Source organism: Periplaneta americana, chromosome 7, assembly GCF_040183065.1.
Source record: "Periplaneta americana isolate PAMFEO1 chromosome 7, P.americana_PAMFEO1_priV1, whole genome shotgun sequence".
Lineage (NCBI taxonomy): Eukaryota > Metazoa > Arthropoda > Insecta > Blattodea > Blattidae > Periplaneta > Periplaneta americana.
The window spans coordinates 173,260,666-173,272,816 of record NC_091123.1 but is presented as its reverse complement, the minus strand read 5'-3'; the positions used below and the strand labels follow the sequence as shown (position 1 = coordinate 173,272,816).

General features: G+C 34.4%; 1 protein-coding gene across 1 annotated transcript; it reads right to left on the bottom strand.

Moving 5' to 3' along the window:
• Positions 1–8,960: 8,960 nt before the first annotated feature.
• LOC138703741 (THAP domain-containing protein 2-like) lies at positions 8,961–10,913 on the bottom strand. Its single transcript, XM_069831872.1, has 2 exons — positions 10,599–10,913; positions 8,961–10,390 (listed from the first exon to the last, which is right to left on the bottom strand). The coding sequence occupies exons 1-2, from the start codon at positions 10,697–10,699 to the stop codon at positions 9,502–9,504; spliced, it is 990 nt and encodes a 329-aa protein (XP_069687973.1). The 5' UTR covers positions 10,700–10,913; the 3' UTR covers positions 8,961–9,501.
• Between the last annotated feature and the right edge of the window lie 1,238 nt (positions 10,914–12,151).

Genomic DNA, 12,151 nt, shown 5'->3' with positions numbered 1-12,151 from the left:
GGCACTTCAAAGTTATCAGAGTCCGAATCCAAAAGATTTGATGCCAAAGCTGGACATTTTCGTAAATATTCTTGATTCACCAAAGAGTCTTCTAGGTTACACAGGATGCATTTTGGTGAACGAAAAATTCCAATTTCAAACAGGTGTGCTGCCAAACAGTCATGGCCAGTTAGCATCCGAAATTTTGCTACTGCATCATGTCGAGGAGAATCAGGCATATGTTCTTTTCAGTAAGCAATACCGACCAATATTTATTTTACTGTTTTCTTGAAATTTCTGTAGAATTTTTATTTGAAATTGTGTTTGTATGAACGATTTGACACTGTGGTAAGATATCTTCAAGGGTACTTGTAATATTTTAGTTCCTTTCTTTGCCAAACAATCTGCAATCTCATTGCCCTAATACCACAATGGGCAGGGATCCATTGGAGGTACAGGATTTTATTTTGTTTGTGTGTATGGTTGATTGAATTTCTGAAATTTTGGAATTTGTAGGAATATTCGTTGAAGCTATGGCTTGGATTGCAGAAATTTGAGTCGCTAAATATAACAGCATTTTTGAACATATTAATTTGATAAATAAGTTCTGTTAATGCCCTGTTGATTGCTGCAATTTCTCCATCAAAGTGAGTAGGACTCACTGTAGACAAATAAAAAGTGAATAATTTGGACTATATTCCAGCCCCAGCTGGTTCATCATTTTGATATTTGGAGCCATTCTGTATAAATGTGTAACCAATATGTGTCAGGGTATTTACAACCCATGTATTCCTCACTTCAGTGAGAGATACAAAATGAATATTAATACATGGGAAGTGAAAGGACTTCTTTTTGGCGCTAGGGGAATTTCATTTAAGTTAACCAAAACCATTCTCCTTTCTCTTAAATTTTTTAATGAGGACATAATAAAATTTGTCTAATGGTATTGAGAAATTCATTATCCATTTTACACAATCACTTGTATAATACTATGTAATTTTTTTTTACTTCATTTCATTACTCTTCAATGTAGTTTTATCTCATGTTTCTCCGAAATCAAATTGTACTTTATTTTTAAATTTATCATTGTTCCATATTCTTTCCACAATCATATTGTATTTTTAATTTAACCTCTGCTTTGTATTCTGGATCCTAGTGGTCAGCCGTAGATTTCGGCCAGATGTCCCAAATTGTGGAATTTATATAGTTTCAAGAGCAATCTGTTTTAATTCAAGTGTAGTTGATTTTTCTCTCTTCAAATTCTTAATTAAATTTGTATTATAATTTATATTGTTATATTGTAATGGTGATTTAGGTAATAGGAACTTCTCTGGTTTTAAATTAAAATTAAATATATCTTAGTTTCTGGATTGCCTGTAGAAACCCATTTTGTGTTTTCAATTTTCTGCATCTGAATTGGTAGCTTATGTATCATGTGGTAACCTTATAATTCTTTCATAATGCAACAGTGATATATTATGTATCTCCTCTTTTATGAGATAGTTCCTTGTTATTATTTGCATTGCTGTTATTGGGGTAGATTTAACTGCATCAGTGATTAATCTCATAGCATTATTTTGAGCCACTTCTAGATGTACTACACCCCTGCCTGTATGTTCATCTTTATAAAACAGACATCTACCCATTTGATGAATGTGCTGTATGCAGAGAACCCAACAGCAATCTCCTGCTACTCAGTTCCGGTCTCGATAAAAATAACTACAGGAAACAGGCAATATAAATACACTTGATTAGACTGCTGGACAACTGCCTCATTCTACTTTGTTGACATTAAAAAAAAATAAAGAGACATAAGCATAGGAAAAATGACTGAAAACACAACGAATTCAATGTTCTTAATCCGAAGCCATATTGTTTCTTCCTTTCTGCGACCCTCCAGTCATGAGCTCCCATGGCTCAGTGCCTCCTGTAGACTTCGGCTGCTATATCCAAGCTGTTGTAACTTACCATCTGACAGCTTTGCATGTTGGTAGTGAGAGATGCGACGTTGCCAGTGTCCACTACACAACAGCTGATGAGTCTTTCACACCAATTCTGACATCTATTTAATGCTATGCCTTTATGCAAAGAATTCTACTCTGTAAGTGTCATTCTCCAAACGTATTTTTTTGCGACATTTCATAGCATTGCTGTAAATTACACTGGTCAACAAAATTAAACATATTTTTTGTTAAAAGATAAAGAATGGATGATTCTTGTAGCATTTTTCGTGCTGATTTCAGATCTGTTTTCAAACTGTTTCCATCAGGATTTTTGAGTAATTATATGAAATGTACTTCAGATTTTTCTAAAATTGATACCTTGTAATATTTTACCTAAAATCATATTTATTTACCTAAAATGTGTGTGAAATAGATTTTAGGCTATACTTTGCTTGAGAAACATCTCTTCTGAGTGTTCAGATCACTTTTGTGGGATTTGAAGGCAACAACTATTATCAATTTTACTATGCTGCCATCTAGCGACAGTAGAAGTCACATAACTCCAATTTGAATTACATGGACAAAGCCATGGGTTGAACAGTAAAACTTTTCCCCCCTGTTCAAATCAGGCGTAATATCTATAAATCGCAAATTGTTGCTTTATAGATCCTTGATCCTTCCAGTTTTAACATATGCTGCTCCAGCATGGGCAGTATGTCTTAGAAAATAAGATGAAGCCTTTACAAATTGCCCAAGGCTTTAAGGATTATTCATGGCTCTGATTGGTACACCAAGACTACACAGATTCACGAAGACCTAGAAGTTGAATATCTGTCTGTGATTTTGAAAAATCTTACAGAGGAATTCCACTCACCTTGACAAGAGTTACAGTCCCACAGTGCGGCAAATTGGACAATATAACATGGATCAATTTGTAAAATACAGGACTCCAAAAATGGCTCTAAATCCCTGAAGTTGATCATTGTTTTGAGCGTGTGTGCGTGTATTTGTTTTAGTTATTGTACGAATGTATCTGTATTTTATATTGTGTTTGTACAAGTGTTTTATGTGTTAATTTATGTATTGTATATCTAAGTATCTTTCCTTGTATCCTGTCCTGTCCTCAATGTACAGTATCGTGTTCTTAATGTCTTTGAGGTTTTATTCTCCTAATTTGTTAGGCGAACAATGTATTGGTTTATGTAAAAAGAACAAATGCATAGTCAAAATCCGATACTATGTCTTATAAGAATGTTGTTTAGTCAACTGTCCAAAAACAGGTCTGAACCTCACAAGTGGTACCAAGAAGGCACCACTTATGAGGCAACTAGGCCAGGAAATAATGGGGTAGAATATATATAATTTTTTTTATATTATAAGAATATATATTTTAAAAAATTGCATGGAGTAACTGTATGTACTTTCATCTAGCAATGGTTACTAATTGACAGTGGCGATCCTAACAATTGTTCTCTTCTACATATTACTGTTTTTAACATGGGGATGACCAATCTGTCATATAATATGATCAAAGCTAGTAGGAAGTGAGAATCGGCGACAGCCATAGCAACTCGCAACTATACAGGGTGAAAAATAAGTATGAAATATTGTTAATAACTTCTTAAATTTTAATTTTACAAAAAAAAGTTTTATATAAAAACTGTTGGAGATAAACAATATAATATTATGCCAATGTTCGAAAACAGTTATTCAAACATACTGGGTGTGACAGTAAACTAATTTATTTAAATGGTACCCTATATTAAAATTTACATACTTCAAATCTCCATTAAACTGTACATATGAATGTGTAGAAACTTTACTCATTCTCCCGTTTCTTCTCTCTTAACCATTTATTAAGCTTGTTTCGTGGACTTCAAATTTTAGACAAATAAGTATGTAAAATCAGTGGCGGCTCGTGTCTTTCTTTGATGGGTGTTCACAAAAAAAATATAATGATCATATTGATATATTCTCGTATAGCTTTGTCACACGTCAGAGATAAATCTACGCATATAAAACCGAAATTAAAACCATTAAACAAGAGTAGAGTAAAATTAATTCATAGGACTCACCTTCACTGCTGTTGTAGATAGTGTTAAAAATCTGGATTTATTTGTAGAGAAACTCCATGCGCCTAGTTTTGAGAGATACATACTTATCAATAATTTTATTATTGAAGTCTCTAATGTTGTTAACAAGTTTTTTTTTTCTACTGCCAACATAGCCAATGTACTTAATCGATCTTCTGTCATTGTGTTATGGAGGAATGTTTTAATCCTCTTTTAATTTAACACACGTCCGTTTCCAAATTTCAAGTGTTACTGTTTCAGCTTTCAATACTCACCAGTGCAGCTTGTATTTTCCTTACTCTGGTGAACAATAGACAATAGAATGAGCCCCCGCACGTAACGATATTTTGAAAAGAAGGAGTAAAGAGAGAAAACGAGGAAAGAGGGAGAAAGGAACAAGATGCCAGACCCAAGAAAGATGGAGCATCTCTGTTTCTCTGTCACTAGCACGTTAAGACCTGTGCGAGCCAGAGCTATTGTAACCATTGGAACAAACCAGAAAATATTCTCACCTCAGGCTATTTCACCCTGCTACAGAAAAATTGTGCGAGCTGCTATCAACCTGTCCAATGGAGATTTAAAGAGACACAACACTCGAACGGGACATTCGAGACGAAAAATGTAGGAACATCATTGCACATTGGAAAGTAATAGATGTAATAATATTAATTCAGTAATACCTATGATTATTGTTGGTTTTTAAGGTGTTCACGTGCTCCTGTGCTCATATATACAGGAACCGCCGCTGTGTAAAATCATGTTGATAGGACATAAAACTAAACAAAACACTATGACTAATCAAACTTTATCACAGATGCTCAAAATGAGAACCATTCACAGCCAAACAGTATCCCATTCCCAGTCTATCACGAAAACAGTCCATTGTAGTTATGAGGTGGAACAAAACAGTCACACAATGGACTATTTTCGTGATAGACTGGGATATTTTTTGGCTATGAATGGTTCTCATTTTAAGCACCTGTAATAGAGTTTAGTTAGTTATAATGTTGTTTAGTTTTTGTAAAATTAACATTTAAGAAGTTATTAACAATATTCCATACTTATTGTTCACCCTGTATTATTACATTTATTGAGGGGGGAACAGAACTGGCCATCTTGCCTCATTATTTCTCGGCTTAGTTGCCTCATGAGTGATACCTTATTGGTATCACTTATGAGGTTCCAACCTGTCTTCAGACAATTTTCTAAATTGTATCACAGTCTAGTACATACAATCACAAAGCTCAATATATAGGGAATATGCATCCATTGACAATTGAACTTGCTAGTTGCTAGCCACTAGGATCGTTGCTACTGCCTTATCACACATCCCTTCCCTAGCAGGCAACAAAACGTATTACACTTTCATTATTGTGTTCTTTTGGAAAAATTAACATCATCTTTCCATTGTTGAGATATTAAATACATAAGATTTATTTATTATTTTAATGAAGTATATTAAATACCACCATAAACTCGAAGATAAAAAGAAATAGTAATATTATTTTTGGGTGTTTATGCAAAAAAAAAACTGAAATATACTATAATCGCTCCACTCATTCAAGATTATAGCGATAATGAAATACGAAACTAATAAAATAATTTGCAGTTACCGTTACAAAAACAAAATAATAATAATGGAAATATGAATTAATGAGTGTAACTTATGTGTACCAGTACTTGTAGTGTAAGCCTACGTAGTTATCAAAGTAGGATGAGGTTAAGCAATAATAATCACACCAGAATTGAAAATAAAACGTGATCAATCAATTTTATTGCAACAGACTTAATTTTTCTATGTCTCTAGTAAAATAACACTTCAAAATACAGTCAAAACCGGTTATAACGACTCTGAAGAGACCGCCAGTTTATGATTGTTATAGAGGATAGTCGCACAAACCGGGTTTTTGTTTCTTTTTGCTAAAAATTTCATATCTGTCAAATTTAGGCTGCACACTTACATGGTATCGCACATATTATGGTGATTGGAAAATAGAAAAACAAACATCAGCATCGCAAAGGAATTGGGTGTATCACACTCAACAATTTCTACAATTTGGAAGGACAGAGAGAAAATACAGTCTCTTTTTGAACACAGATGAAACTGGCTTGTTTTACAGTATGACCCCAGATAAGACACTGACATTTAAAGATGAACAGACGAGTGGCTATGCAAGAAGTGGCCTGTTTTATGTGAAGGTTACATGCCGCAGGTTTTCTCAAGGTTGATGATCAGTGACAGGTTAGGTTAGTTCAGCTTTTTGGTAGTTAGATGGATAGATAGAAAGTGATTCGCTATCTCGCATAATGCAAAAATGATAGTGGTACCACTGGGTTTTATCAAAAGTCATTGTCTGAGAAAATTATCTGTCGGTTTTACAAGAAACAAAGAATATTTTCCCACTGATGCTTGTCTCGACTATTTAACATACATACTGACTTCAAATCTATAATCTGACTGAAAACAAGAGTTTGAAAATAAGCATTACATTGTTGTCAGTAATCCCCAAATACGTAACAAACAAAAATCAACATTGGACTTATACTGATAAATTTCTCCGAAAATGTGATAAAACCACGTTTTATACGATAAGTCGTAATAACTGATGTCGTACTAAGCGATTTTTTTAAATATAGTGTTTATATAGGATTCAGACGGGACCATTAGATTTCACCATTATAGCCAATAAGTCATTAAAATCGAAGTCACTATAAACGGTTTTAACTGTAATAATAAAATTAATAGCTATAATGAAAAACATATCCTGTGAAAGAAGTACGCCTAATCTCTAGAAATTTCAGCAGCCTAAGTGGCAGGACTTTAAATACCTATTGTTCTTTCGGTTATACTGAAACATTTAATTGTGAAATTTAACAATACAATGCATTCTAACAGCGACAAACAACTTCAAAAGTAACAGTGTTATTTCTTCACAGCATTCTTGTGGAAACCCAGGTACATCGAGAAGAACTCTAGAAATTAATTATCCACATTGAAGTTTATGAGCAGTGCCATCAAAAATATCTCACAGTTTATTTTCACAATTCATAAGAAATGAATATACTTTATTCTTGCACATAGTGAAGCCTCCAAAGTTAGTGCTTTTATCATAATTATTAAAATAGCTGTAAATCTTAGTATCATTATCAAGAATACATGTTTCATCTACTAATGATGAGTTACACCTATGACAGTTATGAACAGAAAAAAGCTTTTCAGTACATATCCAAATGCATACTGCATAGAATTCAATTCTCTCAAATCTCTTGGCAATTCTACACTAGGCATGTTGGCGTAGGGTTGCCATCTGTCCCATATTTTATGGGGTGTCCCATATTTCAATGTATAAATTATGCAACTTGTCACATAAATTATCGTCAGTTTTTTCTTTAATTTTCGTTGTCTGAATATTCGAACCAGGTATCTGAGCTCAGTGCTCATATTATAGACCTACTGTCTGATCGACGTATAGGCTAGATATTGATAGTTTGCCACAGATATGACAGTGGTCATTTTCGTCTTTTCAGCCTGGAAGTACTAAGTATCAAGAGTACTTGGAGTGCAAGTAAAGCCTTTGTTGGTTTTTTTCTGTGCTGAATTAACCACTTTAAAACCAGCTAAGCCAAATTCCAAGTACACCTGAAAGAAATGAGTTTCTTTAGTCTTTTATTGATTGACCGTGGAATTAATCATACCTGTAATAGTTATATTTTTACGTGGAAATAAATTGCTGTTTCTACTAATAACAATAATATTAATAATAATAAAATAATATTAATCCGTGGTGCTACAGCCCATGAAGGGCCTAGACCGACCAGCCAGCTGCTGGCCTCACGCCCACATGCCGAAACAGAGGTGGACGATCATCCAACCAGAATGAAGGTATCATGTGGTTAGCATGATGATCCCTCCAGCCATTATAGCTGGTATTCGCTACCTATCGTAGCTCCCCAAGTGCATCACGATGCTGGATGGGCACCGCTCCCATACACTGGCCGAAATTTCATGAGAAAATTTCTTCCCCCATGAGGAATCGAACCAGCGCGCATTCCGTAATGCGAGTCCTAGGCGGGATGCCTTAGACCGCGACGCCACGGATATTAATAATAAGGTAATAATAAAAATGTACAACTTTAATGGAAAACAGCAGCTAATTACTACTTTTAAGTTTTTTTCTGACCCGTGCCTTATTTTTAGTCCATGTCCTTTATATCATTCATCAAAAGTGGCAACCGTATGCTGGTGTCTGACTCAGGATTTAGAGTAGTAGTTTAAATGGCACTTTACATTTATGAGCAGACTTCATATCTAAAATTAGCTGGCCCAGTCAATTTTACTGTTTTTATTATTTGAAGGATTCAATATTTTATACAAAGTCGCAATATTAAAGTTTGACATGAATTGTTTTGGAGAAGGGTTACTACAAAATTCAGTTAAACAAGCGTTGAGAGACTTCCGCCAATTTTGAAATAGACACCAATGCACTTAAGTTAGGTTAGTTTAGGCTTTTATTATCCCGTCAAAATGAAGGTGAAAGCGATTGAGTGTGATTTTTTGTTTTCCGTGTTGGCAGTTCAAGTGTGTCGGTGTCTATTCAAAAATCGGCAGAAGTCACTCAACGCTCGTTTCACCCAAAATTCTCCCTTGTGTCTTATAGTAGCAAAAAAAAATTCTCAAGACCATCTTGACCACTTTTTTTCAGTAACACTAGAGCAGCAATATTAATTTTCAATCCATTTACAAAAAAACACAAGCAGCACTATTTCTGAAAATGCAGGTAATGATACTGCTTTCTTGTTGGGAGCAAGTCTGTATTTTCTTTCACAATCAGTTGCATGGAGTTTTTCACTAGCTCTCCAAGAAGCAGTGAGAAAACCATTTCCTACCTTACTAAGCAGAAACGGATTCGGAACACCTCGAAATCTGTGCTTCAGTGACTGACCATAACATTATCGTTGAAAAATATTGGAGTGCAAGAGGTCAAATGACTTTATTGTCAAAGCCTAGCATTAGAAAACAACAATCTTATGTAGAACATTATACTTAGGCTAAACAAATTATTACGAACACTTTTCAACACTTGGGGTGTGTCACAGAAGAATAATATAGTTTCATTATTATACACTATGTATGGTTTTTTCTCAGTAATTCCTAACCTATTCCTCCATTTCACAAAATTGCAACCTTGATCAAAGACACAGGTTTTCACAACTAAACCAATTTCACTTTATTTATAAAGTACTTAGGAAAACAAGTTTTACAACTCTACAGCACTTACACCTTTCTGTGTAAAAGCAAACGAAGGGCTGACTGAACTTTGAAAAAAAAAATTACATTTATCATTATAACAAGGGCACTGTTTGCAATTTTTGATGTGCGATTATCACCCATATCTTCAAACTCTACAATGTAATCACTGGAAGCATATTATGACAAGCTACAATTTAAAGATATGTCATCTAAAGACAAATTTACTAGTTTTTCTTGTAACTGGAAAAGATTGCACTTACTCTTTCAAAATTTGGGTAAACATGCTTTCATTTACTGCAGTGTGAAGTCTTATTCCCTGCACATACTTCTGTAAGATTCGAACAGATGGCAATTCAAAATATTGAGACAAAAATCTGTAGCCTTTTGGACTACAGTGCAACATATTTAATGCGAATAACTTCATTTCGTCATCCCACCTAAAACCACATTTCTTTGTTACGGGCAATCTTATTTGGTTAAGCAATACATTGAGAGCCTCTGGTTTTAAATATTTTGAACCTATACACTTCAACTTTTCTTTATCTGAAACAACAGTACTGGAATTTCTTTTACACTGACAAGTACATGGACACTTTTTAAGTTCCTTACACCTTTTGCGTAAACGATTGATTTCTGACGACTTGTATTTCACTTGTTTCCTTAAATTCTTAACAAGTTTATTTAATTTCAGAACTTTTTCTTCTGTAGGCCTAGAGACTTCTGAAGATGGTCCCTGTTCTGGCAAAGAATCTGAAGAGTCGTTTGAAAATGTATCATTTAATATCAGAACTTTTTCTTCTGTAGAGACTTCTGAAGATGGTCCCTGTCCTGGCAAAGAATCTGAAGAGTTGTTTGAAAATGTATAATTACTATTCAAGGAATATGCTGATACAGACGTAGAATCATTTCGTTCCTTGGCTGCAGGTTCCAGACTTGGTATTTCTCGCTTTACTGATAACAGAGCAGGTTTATTTGGAACATCAAACAAAGTTGGAACTGCATTCCAGATTAATTTATTTTTGTTTTCATTCATAAACTGTGTTTTTTCGAAATGAAGAGCGCAAAACTTTATATTATTATAAAGATACACTTCATCCTTGTTCATTAGATCTTCCCTTCTGCTGTTTATTAACCACTTTTTGCATCTAGAAGTAAAATAAGAAATAGATATTAGGATATTATAAATGTAGGCGTATTAACATACATCTATAGGATAATCAATGAACACTATAGCCTTAATCTTTATAATAGTATGTACTTTTTAAAGCATCTCAGTCAACTACAAATAGATCATTTATATCTATATTTTTACATTTTTAATGTAGGTGAGATTAGTATGTTTTATAAATTCACCTTTCTGGATCTTTCGGAAATCGGAAGAAGGACAACTCTGGCCTCCTTTTCTTGCTGTTGCTACAATTTATAGCACTACAAACATCTCCTCCTTGTCCCATGTTATTATTCCAGTTATTGTATTTTTGCCATTACCATTTATTACAATCAATAACGAATATTTCACGTTTACACAACTTTTCTTCACAAGCAACAACGCGAAATAGTATCAGCAGTTTAGCAGTCTATTGTCTCTATACCAATTTTTTTGAAAGATGGAACATGATGACAGTTCAGCAGCCGAGCTTGGAACTACAGCGCTATGTTACTCAATCCCAGGGTTGCCAGATAAATGAAACACAATCGTCGTACCAACTTATGAAAAATGTCGTACTTTAGCATAAAATTGTCGTACATTCATCATTTTACTATTTTATAGATAGTGCGCACAAATATATTTCACATAACACCCATAAAAAGTGGTTCATAGGCCTATAAATTTATATTCATTCATTCATAGTGTTCTGTCCAAGGGCAGATCTTTCATTGCAAACCCAGCATTCTCCAGTCATTCCCATTCCAGCATCCATTTCTTCATCCAGTCAAGAATTTTAGTAATTATAGTTGATATCCACAACGGCATTTAGCATTCAAATTACCATTTTTTCATAAACACTATCATTTTCGATAAAGCATGTATGATGACGCTTGGTCGGAAACAACATTATTATTATGAAAGCCAACAGAAACTTTATCTTTGGCTGATGCAACGGCAGATATTTAATATCAATCAGTGCGGCAGCTGATGATTACATCAAATTAATCCACCTGCAGTCGACTCAAATCCGACACCGCTAAAATGTCAGGGCGTGTAAATTTCTTAATCCGAGTGCGGCACTACTTCATTCATTAAAAAAACGTCCATTGCTGAACATACAATGAAGTTAGCAGATCCCTGAACTCGTGTTAATTTGTTATAACTGCATCGTACATGAAACCTAGAGCTCAAGATGACGAATTTATTATTTGCATGGCAAGTGTAGTCACCATATTGATTTTCAAAGCACCTTTTATCCCTTTAGCATATATATGTGTGATCAGGGATATTATATAGTCTATGACATACTGAATGAAGAAAAGTTGTCTTCTAGGGGAAAATTAACTGTTGTTGTTTTTTTTAATTATAGTCCGACATTGTAAGTTCCAAAATAATTTTGTCCCTTCAGTTAAATAGCCGTACAAAATTGCGTACGACTTGAAGGTCGGTCGTACCGCGTACAATTATCAAAATAGTCGTATGGCAACCCTGTCCAATGCTAATATGGACTACCACCACACCACGAAGCCCAATACGTAGTAAATATGCATCCATAGATAGTTGCTAACCACTAGGATCGCTACTATCGCCTCATTACAGACAATGCGAAATAGTACCGGCGCAGTCTATTGTTCCTAGCACCCTCACAACTCAGGCTTTGTGACTGTATATATATTAGACTGTGCTACCACGCTGTCAGCTGATGGAAGCTAGGAATTGACGTTAGATCCTAGATCATAGAATATGTACAGTATGA